Here is a 24,424-nt window from a genome sequence, read left to right as displayed (position 1 = left end):
TCCAGAAGTACTACAGTTTGCCTTTTAGAGTTTTATAAATTGCCTCAAATTCAGTGATGTTCTTTCCCTTCTGTTAGAATTTATCTTTACAAGACAGTGCCTGCCAAAAAACAGTTGACTTCGTCTTGCCAATATTCCTTTATTACAACTGTTAGCTGAGCTAATGACTTCATCTGTTTTTGGTTAATAATCATTTTGATATGCTTCCTTTGCCCTCCAATTTCCCTGTGCTGCTATGTCCTTGAGCTACTTTACTGAGGGTTAAATGATAGTTTCTATTTTGCTCTCTCCTTTTCCCTTGACCTCTGCAATGCCAGAGGTCAGAGGTTAAATCAAAAAGTATTTCCTATATAACAAAATAGTACCACTCAGGGCAACCTTGGATATGATCCTTCATGTTTTTCCACTTGGTACCAAACATTTACTGGCCCACAAAATGTTTTACCAGCTTGAAAGAACGTAAGTAGGAAAATAAATAAATCAGTACTCTTTGTGACTTAGGTGGTATAAATCACGATGCCCCCTGAGTGAGCAGACGAGTAACTGTTTGCAAGTCTGATTTATTATGAACTATTTACTGCATTGGCCAAGGTACCATGTAAAAGATGAGTGTTAGAGTAAGAATGCTTTCTCCTTTATCCTTCTTTCTTTGTGTGTCTAGACTGAGAGCCCCCAGTAAAAATGCTTTCTTTGAGAACAAGATGCTGACTGCAATTCATCAACTTGCTTGTCCCAAAATGAAATCTCTCATTTTGCTCCAAACAATGTTTAGGTTGTCTGAAATATAAACATCCTTAAAACTGCCATTGAAGTCTCTGTAAAAACATTCAACATTTTTCTTTAAGGGGGGAAAAATCCCATGATAACCAAGGCTTACTGAGATTTCTTTGCCCAGGTGCATGCCACCCACAGAAGATGTTCCTTGCAGGTAAAAAAAAAACTCTATTTTGAAACAGAAAGCTTTTTTTCTAGTCTTTTATGAAGTACAAATTTTCCAATTCTCTCATTGGGAAATTGAAAAGAACAGGTTTATACCTGTCCTAATTGCTACAGTACAGCTTGCCAGGACTTCATAACAATGGGGAAAGTAGGATTCACACATGAAGAATGGCTGGGAATTTTAAAAACTTGTTTTCCCTTTGGGTAGGGCCAAGGTAAGTAAAAATATCTGAATTATATAAAAGGAATCACTTCTAATTTCAGTCTAACGCTTTAAAACGGGAACATCAAGGAACGATGTCATATGATAAACTAGCCAAGCCTTTTTAGAAGTCCAAGATACGGATTTATTTTAACCAAAATAAAATCTCGAGAAACAAAACTTCTTTCCTTTATCATTAATAATAACCTGATACCTTTATGGTGTTCCTTTATGAAAATAAAAAGAAGGAAAGAAAAACCTGTCACCATTTGCTTCTCAAGTTAAGAATAGAATCCATATAGCTGACTGCTTCAAATTGCTCAAGAGCTAGCTAGTTTCTACTTATTTCTAATTAGCTAACTTCCATTTATTGCTTATTTTATCACTTTAAAGAAACACAGTCGAACAGTACATCTTGTTTTTAACTGGCTTTGGAATTTAGAAAAAAAGTTTATGAGAAAATTGCACATTTTCCCCTTTAGACTTTTAAGGGATGATTATCCTTCCCATTAGGATTATGGGACACACTGGAGGTTTGCAACTAATGGCATCTGGTGTATTTTCCAAATATAAGCGCCCACAGTGGAGCTTTCCTTAATTTTTGATTCCTTTCTAGGAACAGAATGTACTTCTAGACACAAACCCAAACATATAAGTAGATGTTGAAAATTATGATAAATATAAAAATCTTCTCAGAATGATGTTTGCTATTTTGCATTCTCAAATCTCTGAGGTTTCAGAACTTGATAGCATAAGCCCATAGAATCTTTGTAATTCCACATACATGTGACATACATGCAAGGAAGCCACTGACTGCTCTAATCCTATTGATAGGATTTAACAATTACTATACCATTTCCCTTAGTTAAAAAAAAATCCTTATTTTTGAAAACATGCAACAAAGACAGTAGTTTTAAATAAATCAGAAGTTTCAAATTTTGGAGAATACAAATCTCAGATGAAAAACTCAGCCATCCAAAATAAGTCAGAACATAATAATACCTTCTGGAATTCATATAATTATGACTCTCTCATAATGTTCTGAGATTTAAGTAAGAGGCAGTTATTATTCTATTTCCTAGATGGATAAATAGGACAAAAACAGATTAATGTGCCCACTGATGGGACCAAATAAAAAAAATCTAGGTCTCCTTGAACACTGCTGAGCCCATTTCTTTACATGTAAAATATTTAATTGTGCTAAAACCTTCACCACCTCAAAGCTGGATCTGAATGTAACTCCTCAAAGTGCTTTTGATGAAGAAAGGATATGAGGTTGAGTTAATCCAGATTGCCACATGGAAAAGCCATCTGGGAGGGTATTTTGAAAGAAACAGATGGAAAAGGAAGAGATTCTTTCAAATGTAGTGTAAAATTTACATTATCCTCCACGAACTTCCATGTAGTCCCCATGTTTATATAATTCATCACTATGTCTTTAGACAATATAAATTAGGTAGTCCAATGAGCTCATATTCTTTTTTTTTTTTTTTCCTAATTCGAAGTCTGAGCTCCTCTCCTTTAAAGGACAAATTTGGAGCAGGGTAAAACAGTGGTAAAAGAGCCAGATTGATCAACACAATCCACTTGTGACTTCTTTGAAATTCCTGACTCTGGGGGAAAAAAAAATCTGTGATTTCACTTAGGCTTTTTGGAGTATTAAAGCCCAATTTGCATTCAGTTCCAGATACGTTAATGATCTCTACTGTGATATATCTGTTCTTGCATCTCTATTTGCCATCCATCTCATCTCTAACATATTCTTTTCTTTAATGAATGTTTCCGTTTTCCCTTCTACAACTAAATAACAAAATAAAACAAAACAATAAGAATTCACTCTTCAGGAAATCATCCCCTTAATAACTCAGGACATTCTACTCATTTATCTGTATTTCCTATCTGTCCTATGTATACTGACATTCTGTGGTCATTTGCTCAACAACTGTTCAAACATCTTCTCATGTATTTTCATTAAGTATCTTCATCCTAGCTACACATTAAGACTGTGTAGGGAGTTCACAGAAAATACTCATGCTTGTGTCTCCAGGCCAAATAAACAGAATTAATGGAGAGTAGGGCCAGTGGTATGTAGGTCAATGTTTAATAATTTGCTTTCCAAGAAAAAAAAAAGTCTAGATTTGCAGCATTTGTCAATTTCCAGAGTGTAAATATTCTCACCATAGTGGATTTCCAGCTACCTGCTCCAGTACCCCACTGAATAGGATGCAAGCATCTCTCTCTCTCTCTCTCTCTCTCTCTCTCTCTCTTTCTCTCTCTGATTCTAGTACTCAGAGAAGTTTAAGAACCTCAGAGTTAGATTACATCTTTCTCTGATGCATGACTCTGTTCAACTGATCTTCCCTACAACACCAAGAGTAGAGTTGGAATCCATATTTTCAACAGACCCTCTACAGTTCATAGTCCACCATGCAACAGTGAATACCGCAGTATTCACTGACTCAAATGCATAGAATTGTCAATTCACTTTCTCTTGATTTTGTTCCTGATAAAGGATGAAAGGCTAAATATATTTGGGATCTTCTATTGAAATATCCACTTTTTGTTTATATTTTGTTTTCTCTCAGAATGCTTACAAATACTGAGTATTTTTAGTGTCCACCTACTCCCACTGCGGGCTGCTAGGTTTGGAATCAGTAACGATGATGATTTTTTTTTCATAGTAGCTCTGCTTTTATCCCCTCAAAATACAGGGTAATTATCTGAATTCACTTTCCTGGGATTCTTACTTGTGTTTAAAAGCTTCAACTTTCTTCCAAGCAGCATTTTAAAGAATAGTAGTATCTAGAAGACTACCCAAGGGTCTCTTCCAGGCAAGGCAAGGGAAAAAGCTTCTACAGTATTTTAAATTATAAAAAGGAGATCTACAAGGAACTTGATAACATCATGATATTGCTTAATGGCTTACTTCAGTAGGTTTTCTGTAAGACACCTCCTCGGTGTCTATTTAGATCCAGAAGGAAAGAGCATAGCAGTACATTCTTATATTTTAATAGTTTACATTCACAATCATGATTAGTTTCTTCTTCAGTTTGTCTTCTTCAGTAGATATTTCCTCAATAAACGTGAATTTTATGCTTCTGCATATAGAATGTAGTTATGACAAACAGCTCCAGGCATATAGTAAAGTAAATCAAAAGTAAAGCTGGTTCCTAATTTTAGTGTTGTCAAAGACTTCAGAGACTATGATTCCTTCATGAAAGCAAGACCTGGGAATTCATTAATCTGCAAAATCACTAAAACTTAATTTCCTAGTTTCCCAGTCTAGTTGGGGGTGTTTTAGAGTCACCAGATGTTACAGAATAACTCAATGAACAAATTTTTTCCCCCGTCATTATTCAAACAATAATTTGCAACTCTTAAGTGCTGTATCAAGTCAAAGGGATATAAACAGCCAAGTGGGAAGGATACAATTTGATATTTGAGAATTGATAAAGCAGGGGCTGGAGATACAGCACAGTGGTTAGGGTCCCCAGTTCCACCACCACCAAAAAAAATAAAATAATGTAGTATACATAAGGTTAAATATTAATTTTACATGTGAGATAGTGTGTTTTGTTTAAAAGTACTTATATTTGCTTTTACACTGAAGACCTTGATATTTTAGGTTTTTAGTGACACAATCTCAGACTATGTATTCCTGAGCTTTTACAACACATTTTCAAGAATATTTCAATACCACCATGATCACAACTAGAAAAGTATCAAAGGTTTAATTTGGGAATCTTTTTTTCAGTATGAATTTTACTTTACTTCTTATACTAACTGGAAATGAAAAATAAAAATGATCATATTTTACCTGAGCAGGCTTCTTCTGAACGACTTGTTGTGGCTAAGGGAAAAACAGAAACAAAAACACAAATGAAAGTCATACTCTAAAAGAAAACACGCACAATGAAAAAAATCAAGTACGTACATTTTAAATGTAGATGAATGTTTACAAAGCAAAGGAGAAAATTTAAAGTTTAAATGGTTCATCTAAGGTTAAAGGGTGCTTATTCATAATCTCTGTGTGTAAATACAATGTAGGTCACCTCAATGAAAATGATGCTCAATTAAAGCCTGGCATACAAACCAACTATACTGAAATAAGCTTACCCCTATTTGAAATACTTTGCTTTTAGTCTGGATATCACAACATTTAAGCAAAGGATCTAATTTTTTTAATATTTGGATTTTTAAAAATAGCTCTACTGAGATAAAATTTACATAACACACAACTCACCCATTTAAAGTATATAATTCAAAAAAATTTTAGCATATTCAGAGAGTTCTGCAAACATTATCCCAATCTAATTATAAAGGCCTTTCATATCCCCTAAAAGAAACCCTGTATTTATCAGTGGTCTCCCCATTCCTTCCCAACTTCCCTAGCTATTTTTCCATGTCTGACCAGCCATGAATCTACCTTCTGTCTTTATAAATATGCCAACTCTATATATTTAGTGTAAGAAGAATCATACGATATTCATCTTTTGTGTCTGGCTTCTTTCTCTGGCGTAGTGTTTCATAGGGTCATTCATACTGTAGCATCAGTAGTTCTTTCCTTTTTATGCCAAATAGTATCCCGTTGCATACATGTACCACCATCCTCAGTTGATGAACATTTGGGCTATTTCCATCTTTTGGCTATTATGAGTAATGCCTCTATGAACATCTGTATGCAAGTTTTAATGTGTATGTATTTTTATTTCTCTTGGGTAACCTAGGAGAAGAAATGCTGGGTGATATGGCAATTCTTTTTTTCCACTTTTTGGAACAGCTGCCTGATGGTTCTCCAAAGCAGCTGCAAAATTTTACACTCCCATCAGCAACATATGAGAGTTCCAATTTCTCCACGTATGTGCCAATGCTTGTTATTGTCTGTCTTTTTTTATTATAGACATGAAACGGGGTGTGAAGTCGAATGTCATTGTTCTAATTTGAATTTCCCTCATGACTAATGATGTTGAGCATTTTTTCATGTGCTTATTGGCCATTTGTGTATCTTCTATAAAGAAATGTTTATTCAACTCCTTTGCTCATTTAAAAAATTGGGTTATTCATCTTTTCATTATTGAGTTGTAAGAGTTCTTTTTATGAATGAGATACAAGTCCTTTATCAGATATATGGTTTGCAAATGTTTTCTCCCATTCTGTAAATTCGTGTACTTTTTTGATAGTATCATATGAAAAACATTTTGTTGTATCTACATCTCTCTATATATTTAATTATATGTGTAGGCCAAAACTCTCCTCTCTTGAGTGAAACATCTGAGGGCAATTTTTCCCTTGCTTAAATTAATTTTCCAATAGAGTTATTAAAAAATATTTGTTTCTCTAGTTTCACGAAAGGCAAATTTAAAGTCTCAGCTTTTAAATGGATTATTTCCAGTTCTTGCTCTCAGGTCTGAATATAAGCCTTTTTCATTCCACCTATATATCACTGAGATCCGCCAATACATTGAGCCACTCTGATGTGGAGAGTGACACGCTTTTATGGTACAAGCAAAAGAAACAGAATTGCTACAGTTCTCCAAGTAACAGAAGCTGGGTCAAATTCACGATAGCATAAGCACCTATGCATTTTCTGTCCTCTCACAGTTTTTGTGGTGTTGTAGTGTTCTATTGCCGCATATTAAAGATGTTAAAAAAAATTATCAGAATTTAAAAAAAAGACACATGATAAAAATAAAATAACCAGCAAGATACTTCGGCTCACTTAAAAAAAAAATCTCCCTGGTCTCTTTAAATGGCCTTAGAGATGATGTCATCATAAAAGCCCAGGTTTTGAGACTTTTCCCCAGGTGGAATGGAATCAAGGATAACTAGGACTTCTAGCCTCTTAGGACTCGAAAGCGTGTGCTGAGAGTATTCATTTCAAAAGGGTCATTTGTAAGAACAGACTACTTTTCTTCCTCCTCTTTTTTTCTCCCTGCCGATTACACCTGTACACATGTTTACTCCAAAACCGTTTCAAATCCACACACATTCTTGCAGGCTGACTGGTTCCTACTGCTCAGAAATCCCCCTCCTTTCTTGGCCCGGGATCCTGCATTCATGTGACTCCTGCACAGTGCGTCTCAATGAAATCGTCTGAAAGGGCTGCCAGCTCACCCAATTTTCCATGAATTAGGTCCTGACACTTCAATGAGGGGAAAGACAATGTCTGAACCCCTGCCAGCCCTGGCTGCCGGCCTAGTCCATGTCACAGAACTTCCCCAGCTACCCTTAGACACAGCACTTCATACTTCTCAGACCACCAAACAAACAGACCCTTGAATACTTTAGTGCTGGTTGTGGGTAGGGCTGCCAGGATGTTTTCCCGGCCTCTGGCACCCAATGGCTCCAGACTGTGCCGAGAAAGTTTTTTTTTTTGTTGTTGTTGTTATTTTGTTTTGTTTTTATTTTTTATGAATGGCTTTGGTCGAAAAACGCAGACCGAAGCATAATACTACCGCCATTCATAAAAAGGGGAAGGAAACTAACTGCTGGCTGGAAGGCTTTTTGGCCACCAAGCAAACAGCAAGTCTCTTATCTTCCTTGAGGCATCTCCCAGCTTAGAACTTAGTGTTAATACCTAAACCAGCTCCTCGGGGTTCTTGGCACCACAAACATGTTGGCCATCACAATTTTATGAGGACTGAATAATATCAAATATGCATATTAATCGCTAGTGGGGTTAACGGTGTGTTTTCGTGCGCTTTAGTAAACGGGTAATGTTTTACACGTGCATTTCCTACATAGAGGCTAAAATCTTTTATGTTTTCAACATCTGCCCCTTTGTGACTGGGAGGGCTCAGACCTTACTGTTTTCATTTTCTCACAGGGAAACTAAGGCATAGGGAATTTAGATAATCTCCCCGAGATCATTTTCTAAAACTAAAACAACTTGAGTCTATTAATTCTCTTAATCCTCTGTATAATGTTCGGAGGAAACCTGTTCTCTTCCTTCAAAAAAAAAAAAAAAAAAAAGTTAAATCCAGAGCCCATCCAGAGAAGCTAAATTTCCTGGCCTTGATTCTACCTCCAGATTCCCCTTTATCTCTGGGATCTGTCGGTACTCCTCAAAGCCTCACTTCCAGGGAAAGCTCAGGACTTCCAGCTCCCCCATCTCATTTGGAAATTTTTTAGTATCAACCATGGAGGGTCTGAGTAAGATCTTTTAAGTGTGAATTTCATAATGATGGTTCTATTGAACTGACAGCAAAACTTGTTCATTTAGACAAATCTAATGACTTCATTTCTGATAAACAGTGAGTTTATATAGTATAAATGCTTTGTCAACTCAACAGGTAAACCCTGTAGTGCAGGAGGTTTTGGGTTCATTATGTTGAGACTTACAACTTTCCAAAAGCTTCTCATGAAAACCCTCTCAGTCTGCAGTTGTAATCATCCTTCTAAAATACAATGGATTAGTTTCCCAGAACAAAACCACCACCAGCAGGACTCTGAAGAAATGTTTTGGATTAATATAATATTTTTAAAAACCTGTGAGAACTGAAAGGCCCTGTCAATAGAACATGTCAGTTAAGATGAGGACGTTTCGTCCTCTGGCCACATAGCCTTCAGGGTGTAGTGCTCTGTACGTTAGCCCTTATCCAAAGTGACTAACTCAGCCACAATCCAAACTAGTAAATACTTAAGTAAATGATACTATTGTTAAAGTTCACATAAGTATCTTAGGGTGTAACATGCTAAGAAAGTGCAGAGTATAAGAGGAAAGAACACAGCTTTGAATTTCTGAGATCATACAGCAAACCAGCATCTCTTCAAGGGAAAATGGTTCTTGAATTCTCAAAGTTGACTGTGTATTTCGGTTTTTAAGATTGTGCTGAAAAACACCTGTGTAGAAAATGTTCTGCAATTTCATCTATTTCAAAATAATGGAGGCGCTCTCCAGCCCTCTTACACCCTATGGTTCCAGGGAGTCTAGATAGTCTAAAGCTGATACTTAGACAGCTAAGCTCCCCTTCTCATAGGCATTGAAAGAAAATCCTTCATAACAAAGGACCTAGACATTAGCAGTTCAATTTAGTACTAATCTGAACATTAAATGAAAACAGGCTTGAATTCGGCTTAACCAACTAATTTTTAGAAAATGAAGTACAAAGTATAGTAAAGGAAGTATAATTGTTATGCAAAGGGTCTTAAGTTGACCTTAGAAAGCAGCCCTTCTTAGATCGTTGTGCAGAAGTGTCTTTGGGTTTTATGTCAGCAGCAGAATTTTAATCTAATTATATTTTTTGGTTTTTGCCAGCCAGTAGTAGGTGATTTTGCTCGCTTTGTGTTAAGATCAAGTGAGTATTATTCAGTGGATAGGTACTTCTATTCCCTAACATAATCTTTATTTTTTAAGTAGATTGTTTTATCATTTTCATTAAAGTATAGGATAAGACAGATTCCCTAGCTATTTACTAGAAAGGACTTAATAACTCTAATTTCTGGGAGAACTGGCAGACCCCTAAAATGTAACTCTCAACACAGCCCCACAAAACAACATCTCAAGCCAGGCCTGGTGGTGCAAGCCTATAATCCCAGTGATTTAGGAGGCTAAGCAGTAGGATTACAAGTTCATGGCCAGCCTCAGCAATTTAGCAAAACCCTGTCTCAAAATAAATAAATAAAAAATGACTGGGGATGTTGGTCAGTGGTTAAGTACTTCTGGGTTCAATGCCCAGTTTAAAAAAAAAAACAAAAAAACTCACAGAATATGTTCAGTTGTTGAAATTTAAAGTCAAATATGGTGTCATATTAAAAAATATTTGCAAAAGGATACTTGGTTTTAAGTTTCCAAAGAGTGTTTTATGCTTAAGGCAGCTTATAGACATAGAGGGGGCTTGTGCCTGTGTCCAATGAATCCAAACAACTTTGTCTATCTTACCTGTTCATCCCTATCATGTGGAAAAATTCTAATATCTGAATATACTTGTCGCTCAATGATTTCAACTACTTCTAGAATGAACCCATTAGTTATTAACAGTAAAAATATGTCAAAAAATGGAATAAGTAGATACAGCCTAGAGTTTAGATGAGAAATTATCAAGTCTATGCAAATACTCCACACACAGCCTTGGACCATCTAAGCGGCAGCTTTACGTTATGTGATATACTTCAATAGGAGCTCTTTTTGACGGGGTTTGAACTGTTTTCCTCCTTTAGTCTTTGTCCCAAGTTGTTCAAGGATTCAAAAAATAACCTTTTTCTCTCTATAACCATTCGCCGAGATTCACTTTTCATTTATGTGCTGAGAAATAGGCTTTCATCCTCAGGAGTCTTACAGTGCTGTTCTGAATATACTTTCTTTGAATATGACGTTAATCTGGTTGGAGGAAGATTACCATTTTCAAAAATGAAAATTCTTTTCCTGCCTTTCATGAAATGATGTAATCAACACACTTGTTCATGGTCTCTGGACTTACAGTTTTAACATTTTTATATTCTAGAAGGTCAAGGTTTGTATTGGGATCATTTTAAGAAAATGCACTCCATGCTCTAAATGTTTTAAACTATTTTGCTTTCATAAGCAAAAACATTTTTTTAAGTCTTTACAAATCACGTGGAACTCTACAGCAAGAAGCAGACCAAATGGCACTTCTGACTGCAGTGCTGATGGAGGGTTCTAGAATCCATTCATGAATCTCTGCTATTCTTGTGAGGAGACTTTCTGCCACCTCTGCCACCTTCAGGATGCCCCTGAGGGCCTCTGTGCAACTCCAGAGCTCAGGTAAAAAATCTCTGATCTCTAGAAGCAAATCCTCCATGAAGTCTGTATCACCAGGATAGGCGGAGGCAGAGCATCTTGACAAGCTTTCACCCAATATGCCTCAATTGCTGGGTTGAATGATCTGAACTTGCATTGTTGTAGATCAAAATCCACCAAATATCAAATGGATTACTCTAACAAAATCAAGGTAAGGTCTCCCTAATTCTGCTACATAAATTTTGTGACTTGACAATCACCTCTGTTAGCCAACAAATTTTTGCACCATCTATGTATCTACACTGTGCACTCAATTCCCCTTTTTACTGCTCTCCAACCTGGGTCCTGACCCTTATGCATATTTTGCCAAAAGCTACTAGACTCTGTGGTGAAGGGAGGGGCTTCCCTACACCAGGTGTGATGTTTCCACTTTCTCCTGTATTCTTCTGCTCTTCATGCAGAGCATAGTGCCTGTCCCTGGACTACCTGGCTAACTTCTTACTCCCCCACCCCCATGTCCTTCTGAGCTCTACCTCTTCATCAAAACTGGATGCTGAAATAACTTAATCATTAGGAATTCTCTGTGTCTAACCAGAGAAGCTCTAGAATATAAACCATAACTTCCAATTCAATTAAAATTAAAATATAAATTAGTTATTGACAACAATTTAGGAAAGTTGAGTTTAAGATATTCCATAACGCCAAGTGGTCAAAAAGTAATTTGATTTATCTAAAGAATGTATTTGGGGAACTAGATATGATAAAGGTTCAGGAATTTATTTCAGTTCAACTGTTGGTGCAAACAATATGAGGATGATCTGTGGTTATAGCTACCCAATCACACCACTATAGACCATTGCTCTTGGGTAGAAAGTTTTCCTATCTTAGTGGCTTCCTAAATTGAAAATGATCCTGCCCCCTAGTGGTGGGAGGCCTTGGTTTAAAGGAGGAACCATGGATCCTGTTCTTTGAACTTGGTTAGAAAAGAATTGGGTTGGGTCATCAATTCCATTCCTGTGCCTCCTGTGTGCACTTAGAGATGACTGTGCAATGTGTGGCTGCATGTACCCATGAATGGTTATAATTGGACAATAACATCTGGCCCTTCTAGTGCAAAGGAGATTTTGTATTTCTCAAAGTCTCCTAAGAAGTGATAAGTCTATGAGGAACTTTGGCAAAAATCTCTGGAATTTCTGTTTGGTACTGGGGGCAAGGGGATGTGTTCTTTATTTCCTATTCTCCTTGGCTTCACTCTTGGACTCTAATGCAAATGACAAAAACAAGCATCATCTCAAAAGTATTTATTGGATTATTATAGAAAAGTGCCCTTACTGCGGCTGGCCTCATTTCATCTGTGTAAGGATCAGAATGACTAGGATCTGCTCTAGTTGGTCTTGATTAACATCTGCCTGCATGTGGGTGGTCATAAGCCATGGCAGCTCTCTGGAGGGCAACTGAGACCAACACTTTGGAGTTTTGCCTTCCCTCTGGTGTCTTTGAGACACCTTTGGGATGGAGGAGGAAGAGCAAAGAGGAAACCTTTAAAAATCTGTGTCCTGATTAGTTTCGAAGTTTGTCCTATAACCTGGTTCTGATGAAGTTATTCAGTGGCTTATCCAATACTAACTCATATTTGATGAACTAGGTGTGAGACAGGGAAGGGATATACAAAATAAAAAAGCAATGTGTTAAGAAGCCCAAAGTTTAATGGGGGAGATAAATGAGGAAACCTAGATTAAAGAATATGTGCAATTTTAGGTTAATTTTTCCTTTATTCTTAAGCACAAACAGGCATGCTCATCAAATATAGAGAAAAATTGTAGGAGAGAACAAAGATGTAAGCACAAGTGGCCCTCCATACCCACTGGTTCCCCATCCATGGATTCAACCAATCATAGATGAAAATATTTGGAAAAACAAGGTCCTTATATAAAATGGCATAGTATTTGTATATAACCTACATACATCCTCCTGTACATTTTAAATCTTCTCCAGGTTGCTTATAGTACCTAATACAATGTAAATGCTGTGCAAATAGTTGTTATACTGTATTGTTTAGAGAATAATAACAAGAAAAAATAAAATGTCTATGCTCAGTACAGATACGGTTTGAGATAATAATTAACATCCAAATTTGCTGTTAGAACTCCAAATCCGATGCTGTCACACTTGAAAGTCCATTTAAGATATACATCTTCTTAAACTTGAATGATTGTTCAGATAGTGGTTACATTAAACTGGATCTGGACTTAACTATAGGTTTACAAATTTGCACGCAACATGCATGTCTTATCTTGTATGCTTACCCATATGTGTATAAGGAAATCGTGTAATTTAAAAAATAGTTCTAATTACTTTAATTTTGACTAAAGAGATTCGGGATCATTATTCCCTTGGTTCTAAAAACATTTGTCCAGGTTTTAGACTAAAACCTTTGAAAATGGTTTTACAAAATGATTAGACTATCAATAATTTCCCAGCAGCTATGACATTTACACATGGAAACTGAATTTAAAAGGCTGAATCATGACTGTAGGCATTTTCTTTCCTGAAGGAATGAGTCTGTACATTTATTGGTAATCTCTTATGTTCTCAAAGATTACCAAGGGATGGTTTATGGTTGAGAGCTGATACTTCTATGATACTTCACTGAGTCAGAGCTCTCCTAGAACCCCAACTGAACACTATTTTCTTGGCACTAGTGAAGGGGCTGACTTTAGCAGTTGAATTGTTTTCTTTGGAGGAAACTTAATATTCAATTTGAGAAATGTTGACTATTCCCGAACATTCATTTATATCCTTAAACTTTTTAAAGTCGTGAAAGTGAGTTTTTTCTTCCATATCCTCTCACTACCAGCATGGCCCCTGCACCCTGGTTATCTCAGAGGCTCTTTCCTAGACCCTCCCTCAAGGGTTCCGCTGGATTAATGTCTCTTTCCTCAGAATCTGTCAATTCAAATGTTTCTGTTCCTTTTTAAGAAAACCAGTTTCTCCATTCTACTTAATTTCAAACCCAAGCAGAGCTTCAGGCATCCTCCTGAACAACCTACCTCTCAGGGAATCTCTAAAACTGAAGATTCTGGGATCCGAATTCTGTCGTCTTAACAGCTATACATCTTTGTTCAGGATTGTCTAGAATCTTCCAGACATGCCTCTGAACTCTACTTCGTATTTGTATCCATCAAATCAAACATTCTTGAATTATCAATCAAGATGAGAGGACATGACTCTTTATTTTTATATTGATCCCATGATAGTAACAGCGATATAAAGTATATGAAGTGGTTCAACTGTGCACTGATTTAGTCCTCACAACAGCTCTCTGAAGTATTGTCACTCAGATTCACACAAGAAAAAGTATTGTTACTCAGATTCACACAGATTCATATATGCATTTGTTTAATTTACTGAAACCCAGCAATGTGGTGTTTCAAATATCATCCTGAATGAATCCTAAAGAAAATGATTTTCCAAAGATTAGAAGGTCAGTAGCTGGTGAAGCCCCAATCCCAGCTCAGGCTGCATGACTCCCCCCTTCCACCCTCCACCAGCCACGCTGCTGCAGAAAAGAATTCTGGGTAATTTTTCAGGTTATTCTGTGCCTTTTTTTTTTTAAATGAAAAATCAGAGTTATATGTAACCGTTATCTTTTATTTATAAAAAGCATTTGTTTTTAATAAATAATAAAAATCTAGCTTTCCAGGACTGTGATTTCACTACGAAGAAAAATGGCCAAATAAGGAGAAAAAAGTACATTTTAAAGCAACAATTTTTTTAAAAAAATCTTAGTCCAGAAGACTGTTTCTAACATAAAGGACAAGTCAGCGTTAGGAAACTATTCTAAGAATGACGACTTTGTTCTGAAAAGTTTTTTTTTTTTTTTTTTTTTTTTGTCAAAAAGATCAAGCTGTCTTAAAAATATAAATAGTACTTTTTTTTCTCACTATATTTTTATAAAAGTAGAACTCCTATCCTGTAATAGTCCTCTATCTATCCTTTACATAATCCTTATGTTTCTTTTATTCTGTCAAAAACTCTGTAGAAATTTTAGGTAAGGCTATGGACACAAAAACAAACAAACAAAAAAAAGTGTTATCCTGTGATAAACACTAATTATTTTGGGTTTCCTTTCCCTTCTTGTTTATCATTTGCTCTAATATTTGATTGGGTTACAAATGTAAATTTTAAATTTCATGGTATCTACGACATAAGAAATATACAGACGTAGCTCCTGCATCTGTGGAGTTCATAATTTCACATAGTTTATATCATTGTCTGTGGTCAAAATGTGAAGAAGAATAAAGAAGCTCGTCTCCCCTACACAGATGTCAGACAGGTGCATCCCATATACTCCCATGTACGTCATCAGACACTTTCCTTCTCATCCCTGTGGCTTTCTAGTTAACACATCGGCACATCTCTTGCCTTCAAACCCTTGTCCAGTCGGTTCTCTGTACTCACTGGCCAGTGCCTTTGTGCATGTGTTCATGTCTTTGGAATGTGACCACCCATGACACTTATTTTTTACCCATGATATACATAAATACACGCTTCTATACAGAGGGAATAGTTTCAAACACTCCATTTAAAGCCTGCTCATATTTATATATATTTATATTAAGCCACAATTACTAGTTAAAGCTCCCAACACTGATCACTTCATGCTGCAACCTCAGAGATGTTTCACAAACCCTGAGCAGACCAGCCACTAATGGAAAATTACAGAGTGATTCTTCCCAAGCAGGGAGAATGTCCACCCACCTGACTCAGCCCCCAGCACACCTCTGTCTTCTGCATGGAATAAAGATTCAAAACGCATTTCAGTTAATTTCTAAAATGGTCCTGTGGCCTGGAAGAAATCCTGCTCCTCTTCCAGTCCTTTTTCCTTCCGTGCTAAGTCCTGCCTTTTACAGATCTCATAAAGGGTACTTGTTACAAATGCAGATTCTGGACTGGACTCGCAGATTCAGGAGGGGCCTAGCAACTTTTTTTAAGAGAAATACGGACCATGCTCAGGGACACCTTGTCATGGGAAAGCAAAGCTTCCACAGCTCCAGTTCTCCCTTCAACAAGGCAGTAGCTGGTATGAGAGGGCAACCTTTCAAAGATTCAAAAGTAGAAAGAGAAAAATGGGTATATTTCTAAAACATGATGAGACAAATGGCTATTTGGAACTAAAATGTCCCCCAAAGACCTGTGTCTCCAGGCCTGGTGCCCAGGCTGTGGAGCTACTGGGAGGTGGTAGAACCTTCAGGAGGTAAGGCCTAGTTGGAGGGAGCTATGTCATACCCTTGAGGAGAATATTGGGACCCTGGTCCTTCTCTCCCTCTGCTTCCCGGCCACCATGGGGTGAACAGGCCTCCTCTGCACATGCTCCCACCATGATGTACTGTGCTAATACAGGCCCAAAGCCACAGGGTCCAAAGCATACCTGGACTGAAAACATGAGTCCAAAAAAGCCTTTCCTCCTAATTTGATTCTCTCAGGTATTTCTGTCACAGTGACAGCAAACAAACACATATTAAATATGATTTTATCTGTCTGTATACTTCCCTGTAAATGAGTGTATATGAGGAGGGGTAATGGGAAGTAAGTCAATTTATAAGAACCTAGATAATGAATTCTGATGAGTTTCTTGTGGCCCAGCAAAGAAAATTCCTCTTGATGTGTGTGGGCATAAGAGTAAAGCCCAACTCAAACTGACTTAATAAGGATATTGTTTATCTAACATAACAAAAGCTTGGAGATGATGCACCTCCCAAGTTCGTAAATTCAGTGGGGCAAGAAGGATCAGAGCTTGAGAGTCTTTCCATCTATCTGCTCTACCATGTAACATTTGTTCTCAGTCTGTCGCCTTCAGAGCCATAGAAGAGTGGCAGTGGCAGTTCCAGAAATGTCAATGTCCAGCCGAAGGAGAAACAGTTTTTTCCTTCAGTCCTAGCAGATCTCCCTGCCCTCCTTAAAGGCCAGACCTGCTCTGCAAGAGGAGTAGGACAACCATGACCATTGGCTTCAAAAGGTCAGGTTTACCCTACGGACACGGAAAAGGTCAAATGAGGAAGGTACGGAATGAACACAGTAACCACCAGTTTGGCTTTGCAAGTTTTTTTATTCACTGTGCTGGTTTTGTCTTCAGGACTGGTAAGAAATGCTTTCTTGCCTCACTTGAAATCAGCTGCACAAGATTCTCCTTTTACATTGCTGTTCTGAGCTCATACATGAAGATTTGCCTTTGCTGAGCTGTTTCTGTGGAGGCAGAAGAATGGCCCTCTTTGTAGAATGTACACATTTTACAGTTATTATGGAGGTGGTGTGAATGGTGTTTGCTTTCCTGGTCTGTTTGGAATTTTCCTCTGCTAAATCTAGATTTGAGTACATTTCATTGTGGACCAAAGGGTGTAGCTGTTCCTGACAGCTAGTTAATGAGTGTGCCATGCTGCCTAAAAGCCAGCTGTAACTCATTGGTCATGTCCAAAAGAAATTCTAGAGACGGGTAGTAAATAACTAAGATGAGTTTCTGCCCATGTTCTGGAAATCAACTAAATGTCTAGTGCCTTTTAAGGGGAGTCAACAGGAGTTCTGCTTGGTTAAACTGAAGAAGAGTAGAGCCCAAGGGTGTGCTAGGGGCCCAGGGCTGCCTGGTGATAACTACTCCCTTTGTTTTATGCTGCTCTTCGACTCCCTGTCAGTCCGGCAGGGGAGGATCCCTACTCTGTGAACAAATTGTCTATTGAAATGAGATGCTTGTCTCTCTGCAGATGCATCAGTATTCAAGTCCTTGGCTCCAGATAATACATGTTTCAGTATGTCTGGGCTTCTTGCCAGATATGTGTAGGTATCTCTGATCTTGGGAGGGACTGTTGGTGGTAGCTTTTTTTTTTTTTTAAATAAAGGAAGGATGTTTGTAAGGTGCTCTTTTTGATTGCAGTTGCTGTTTCCAGGATATGGAAGCTACTCTGGAGTATTGGCCTTGGGAAAAATTCTCCCCAAAGAAGAAACTCAATTCACTTTTGTAAAGGTTAGGAGGCAAATGAGCAGTTCTACTCCCTTCATGTATAGGAACAAAAGTTCAAGAGAGAGGTGAAGAACAGGGCTTTGGAGCCAGAAAGACCTCTGAGATCAGTTGTGGAACCAGCTATATATAAGCTGTGGGACTTGGTAGTAATCTAAATTCCAATTTTTTAACTTGTATAATGTGGATACCTTATTACCTCATTGGCTTATTAGGGTGATTAGAAACTGTGAATGTCTTTCAAGCACACATCACTGTTGCTGGCTATGAGAACTTAATAAACACTATTTAATAGAACTATGGAAGGTGGCCGTGGTGGCAGCCATAGTCCTAATAGCAGCAGTGGTGGCTTAACCCTCAATAATTACAGTTTGTGTTGTTTAGTATCAAAGAAATGGTATCACTCTGGACGATGATCAGAACACTCTCTGTATTATAAACTTAAAATCCACATGCTCCGATTTGCCAGTGTGTCACTTAAGCCTTGTCATTTCTGTGGCCTTGAAGATTCCGGTTTCAGCTGCACAGGAATACGCATGACAACCAGGACAGGGTTTTTTATGTGCTTTGTTCACCTAACTTGCACAGGAAAATGGCGATTTCCTTTGTATTGTGTGATGCAGAGTTCATAGGCATACATTTCACAGAGATGTTATCTAGGCTGATTTCCTTCATTCAGCTCTAGCTTGGCTATTTAAAGCACTTGATTTGTGGATAGGGATGTCCTCCCCCCACATTCTTAAGGAAAGGAAAAAAAATGAATAGAACAAAAGATTTACAGAGAGAGCAAAGAACACACGCATTCATAATATTAACAAGGAACCATTACTTAATAGTAAAAGTAAAACAGCTTAATAATAGTGGCTTGCAAACTGCATCTGACCCACAGATCTCATTTGTGAATGGATCCAGCCATGTGAACATTAAAGCTATATCTACCAGGCGCGTATGAGAATTCCCTGAAGCCTTTTTTCATAACATTACTGTAACATGACGCTGCATCAAGAATGCGGTGCCTTAAGCGCTTCACTGTGACCCTGAGAGACTTTACAACTTAAAGCCCTTCCCTTGTTCTCCTACCTGCAAAACCCAGAGGCTGCTGGGAAAGAGAGCCAGGCTTTAAAATCTACTTTGGTCAAGCATTTCTTCTGAAAGAAACTTACATTTTAGTAAATTTAATGAACGGCTACCAATTAATTACACTGCAAGATTTAAAAGAAAAACTTATTTTCTTCGAAAATGACCATTCTCTGAAGATAACTTTTTAAAAAATATTTTATTAGTTATTGATGGACCTTTATTTATTTTTATGTGGTGCTAAGAATTGAACCCAGTGCCTCACACATGCTAGGCAAGTGCTCTACCACTGAGCCACAACTCCAGCCCCTGAAGATAACTTTTGGCAAGTTACAAAATTAGCATTTCAATAACAGCAAACTTAATTCTTCTGTGTTCAAAGGTAGGTGTTGCTTGCAAACTACCTTTAGGAGGCTCAGGTTGTTAAAAGTGAAGAGAAACACTTTTTCTTTAAGACAATAGCAGCAAGCATTCACACTATGACCAACACAGGAAAGATAATAATAATTCAAACAGATGCCCTTAAGCTATACTGAGCATGTAGAACACACTAATTACTCATATATTTGTCAAAGAGAGTTCATTTACTTAACAAATTTTTCGGTATCTACTTTGTACTAACATGACTAATAGATTATTCTTGAACTGCTGAGCAGTCATCTAACTGACCACATTCAACTCTTTATTTACTATTTAACAATACTTACAATGGTTGTAATAATTGAAAACATTCCCGGGATAAATGGGACCTTAAAATTAAGCTATTTTTTCCACCTACAGTGTAACATCAAACCGAATGCAGAGCGAATATCGGAGAGCTTGAATATGTGAATAATCTAATTTTTCTAATGTTTCCCCAAGAGATTCAACATCTACAGTATCAGGATTCAAAGTCATAACACTGTGTAACTTCCCTCCTGCTGAGAAGTAACAAAGCCAGCATTTCTAGCTGTCCTGACAGGAGCAGAATAATTAAGAAAAGCAGAGTCAGGTTTGGTTGCTATTCATTTCAGAAACTGTCACTGATGGAGCTCATCTGCATCTGTGGAGCCCTGCAATCTCTGCCCTGACCACTGGTAAGAGAGACCACTCCTTCCTTCTGCTCTAAAACTCCCTCCAAGTCCTTCAGGGTAACACCTGCTCAGCTTCTGAGAAAGAGCCAAGTCTGTGTCCTAACACCTTTTGTGGAGACTCACCACTTATTCAGGATCTGCAGAGAGAAGGTGAGGAAATCAACATCCAGCAACTTGAATATCACCAGCCTCCAAGTTGAGTATGTACATTTCCAACTGCTCAACCTATATGCAAACTTGGGAACTTTCCTGCCTGTGAACAAAGGTAGGCCACCGAACAAAGGCTCCTCAGTTCTGCCCATGGCTAAGAGATGACATCTGTGGGAGTCCTAGGGTTATACAGAGAAAACGGAGGCTGGGGATGATTTGGCAGAAATCATTGCCAAGGCTCTTATGAAGGCAAATTCTGCATCCTCCAGTTATAGCTACATTACATGGTAGAATCACAGGAATATAAATGCACAAGTGGGCTGGGGTATAAAAACAACCATTCTACAGCATGAATTCCAGTATTCTTCCAATGAAAAGCAAAAAGACCCAAGTGTAAAAAGATGCTAATGTTATTAAACAACATGGTCATTGCTATACAACTGGGGAAAGTGAGCCCAGGAAAATGACTGGATCCATACAGCACTACTTTTATCTACGTTTATTTTATCAATGTTTAGAAATGCCACTAGTGAAAAGCTTTATAAAGTCTCTTAAACTGTGTGGAATAATATCTCACAATGTGTCCATTTAAATTTGAATTGAAGCGCATAGACCATATATGTTCAGACAGCTCTTTCAAAGAAAAGGTAAGAATTCTCTTCTCTCTGAAGGGGCCTGGTGGATACACAGACAAATGTAAACATTGTCTGAGGAAATTGAATAGCTGACAGAGACTTACAGATCTTATAAAAGAGAGAATATTGTTGTAGAAAGATAGAAAAGGAGGTAAGTTATGGCTGATACAAGAACTACACAAGATTTTTGTGGCTTTTTATAGAACTCACATCTGGGCATACCCCATCCCAGAACAGTTTTATATTTCTGATAAAATGGCCCTATGTTGGCATTGTTTTCTATGCTGTATTCTAATCATGCCCCCACGGGCTTGTGTAGATTAAGGCCAGGTCAACTTTTCTTAGAAACAGAAAATAAAAATTTAGTGATTAGAAATAATTTTCATTTTTGTTTATTGCTTATAGACAGCATGAGCCAACATGAAAAAGATAAAGACATTTTAGGTAGAATCCACCATCTTTTTTTTTTGTACTGCGGATTTAACCCAGGAGTGCATAATCACTAAGCTATATCCCCAGTCCTTTTTTAAAAATATTTTGAGACAGGGCCTTGCTAAATTGCTAAGGCTAGCCTTGAACTTGTAATCCTCCTGCCTCAAACTCCCAAGTCTCTGGGATTATAGGCACCCAGCTTCCACCTCTTTTATATTTATTCTTTCATCAAACAATAATTTTAGAACAATAGAATTATCTATGCATAGCTGCTGGGAAGCAGGATTATAGTATTGGGAATATTTTTATAATCATTTTATCCCTTAGAATTAATTACTTTTCATTCACCATATGGATCATTCAATATATGAAATATTATTACAAAATGGATTTCAATGAGAAACCTGGTCTATTTCGAAGACTCTATAGAGACTTTGGACAGGATGAGTCAAAGGGGTACCTTGCACTACCATATATGCTTAAGAGGAAAAATCTTAAGAAGACCTTAAAAAACCTTCTAGCTGGATATGGTGGCACATGCCTGTAAATCTAGCAACTCAGGAGACTGGGGCAGGAGTATCGCTAGTTCAAAGCCAGCCTCAGCAACTTAGTGAGGGCCCTAAGCAGCTTAGTGAGACCCTGACTCAAAATAAAAAAATAAAAAGGGCTGGGGATGTGGCTCAGTGGTTAAAGCACCCCAGGGTTCAATCCCTGGTACCAAAAACAACAACAAAAAACCTTTCTAACTAGCATTGTGTCTGGTCAAGTGTATATAATGTTCAGTACAATTAAAAAAACAAACTTACATGGAGTTTTGCAAGGCTTTTCCATACAGGCTGAGGGGTATGCCATGTTCATGAAGCACTGACCCCTCCCAGGGTTACCCACACAGCTGATAGTGGGTCTACCCATTGCCCAACACCTCGAGTTCCTTCACGTTAAGCTGGAGAGAAGAGTAGTGATGATGAAGTATTTGTAGGAATGCAACTCTTCTCTCAAGTATCCTGGCTCAAATTCTTAAAGTGAAAAGAATAACCTTTCTGTCACAGCCCAAGAATAAACTTAGTTTACGTAGGACAGAGGTGTGATGAAGAAAACAACATATTCGTGTCTGACGTGTGTCCGAGAATACCAAAATCACCGAGTTTCTGAATGGTCATGGCAAGGAAGAGCTGTCTGTAGTTGGTACAGTAACTGTATTTTTAGTATGTGAGGAAACCCTTTTGGGAGGTGGTTGCTTTAGGTTTTGACATGAACATGAACTTTGCAGACAGTAGTGTTGTCACAATGCCCAGAGTCCTGTAACTGCACAGGTTTCCTCCTCTTTCCCGAGAAAGGGGTCAATGAAAAAGGAAGCATTCTTATATCTGGGAAACTTTTCAAGGAGAGACAGGGCACCAGTGCCTGCTGGTGATCACATTCACCCCTGTATTCCACGCTAATCACCACCATCCAACTTTACTACAGTCATTGCACTGTGGTGGTATCATACCCAAAGTTTGCTCAACTGAATGCATCCTTAACCATCCATTGAGCTCATTTATTTATTCCTTTCTTTGTTTATTCTGCACATATTCATCCATTCATCCCAGTGCCTTCTATATCTCCAGGACTAGAATAGATACATAGCTCCTAGCACACAGTCAGCACTCAGGAGATGAGGAAAGAAGGAAGGGAAAATAGAGTCTTTGGTACTCAACAAGTCTAGTCATGCTTGTGCTAATATCCAAACATGATCAAGAAACACATGAAACTGCTCAGTGCATTCATAAATGTAATTTGAGACATATCATGTCTGTTAGCTAGATTTTCATGTAAAATAACATTAAGAAAATTTAAAGTTAAAATCTGAGCCGGGCACAGTGGCCTGTGCCTGTAATCCCAGGGTTTCAGGAGGCTGGGTCATGGAAGATCAAGAGTTCAAAGCCAGCCTCAGCAACAGCAAGGCGCTAAACAACTCAGTGAGACCCTGTCTCTTAATAAAATACAAAATAGGGCTGGGGATGTGGCTCAGTGGCCGAGTGCTCTTGAATTCAATTCCCGGGACCCGCCACCTTCCGCAGAAAAAAATCTGAAGTCATCAATGCAACTAACTGTAAAATTAATCCTCTCTGGGAGTCTAGGATTAGATGGGCTGTTATGGTGTTAGGTTTTGACCCCAGCTCTCACTCTCCCTTCCTTAGAGAATGTGAGGGACAATAAAAATGAATGTGAATCTTAAGTGAAATACAACTACCTTGCTTTATACTTTTTAGGATGAAAATGAAGATTTCTTGTGCTTGAAAATATGAATCTTGAAGTCAAATTTATACTACAAAACAATTAAACAATGAAAACAACTAAACTGTGCAACTTTAAATAGTTCATTCACGTTTTTCAACTATTCAAACAAAACTCAACTTTTTGGCTCTCTTAAAAATTTCAGTCCCCCACTGACCATGTCAATCTGGCCATTATCAACTAATAAGTCCAATATTCAGCATTTTAAGAGGAAAAAAATGCCTAATTAGTAATGTGTATGCTAAAAATACTGTGTATTTGGACACATATCTACACCTCGCACATATACATGCAAACATATATACATATCTATAAACTTAGCTAGCTCCTGGGTTCCATTCTTGTAGCCCTTGATAAGCAGAGGAGTTATAATCATATAAAAGATATTTATAGGCGCAAGAGTCTCTTAAAGTCTTTCAACATTGGACTGCTTTATGCAGTTGGGAGATGATGGTTTGGGGAGGGAGTAAAGAAGGAAATTCCAAAATGTGAATGGTATTTAAACCTCTTAAATTTCTTCTTCAAAGGAAGAGAAAAAGGATAAAATTATGTTTTCCCTATTCAACAAGATGGCATGCAGAAGGGCTATGGGCAGAAAAATAACTAAAGAGAGTATACAGACCCGGTGACTTGAGTCCTTTTCATGAAATATGTGGGTTCAAAAAAATCCAATAACCATAAAACAACCTTTTCTTTGATGCCGAACAAAAAACAAGCTTGAAATTTAGTGCTGCTGAGCAAGTGAATGAAAAATACAGATGTCTGTACCTTCAGTTCAACTCAGATTCGCCATCTGAACGGCCCCATGCTTAACTCTTTGTACGACTAAAAGTATCAAAGCATTCAGTTACCAGTAACAGTTTAAGGTAAAATGTAAAAATATTTTTTCCTCGTTAATAAATTCAATGAATTAGAAAATTCAGC

The 24,424-nt window shown here is 37.6% G+C and overlaps 1 protein-coding gene across 1 annotated transcript in view; it reads right to left on the bottom strand.

Moving 5' to 3' along the window:
• Positions 1 to 24,424, bottom strand: part of Hmga2 (high mobility group AT-hook 2) — a 120,432-nt gene that overhangs the window by 6,348 nt on the left and 89,660 nt on the right. Inside the window, exon 4 of the mRNA XM_046430756.2 lies at positions 4,959 to 4,991. Within this exon, the coding sequence (XP_046286712.1) occupies positions 4,959 to 4,991 (33 nt within the window). The remainder of the gene's footprint in view (positions 1 to 4,958; positions 4,992 to 24,424) is intronic.

This window comes from Marmota monax, unplaced genomic scaffold, assembly GCF_021218885.2.
Source record: "Marmota monax isolate L192 unplaced genomic scaffold, Marmota_monax_Labrador192_F-V1.1 WCK01_AAM20220418_F8-fsc00056, whole genome shotgun sequence".
Lineage (NCBI taxonomy): Eukaryota > Metazoa > Chordata > Mammalia > Rodentia > Sciuridae > Marmota > Marmota monax.
This window is presented reverse-complemented; position numbering and strand designations above follow the sequence as displayed.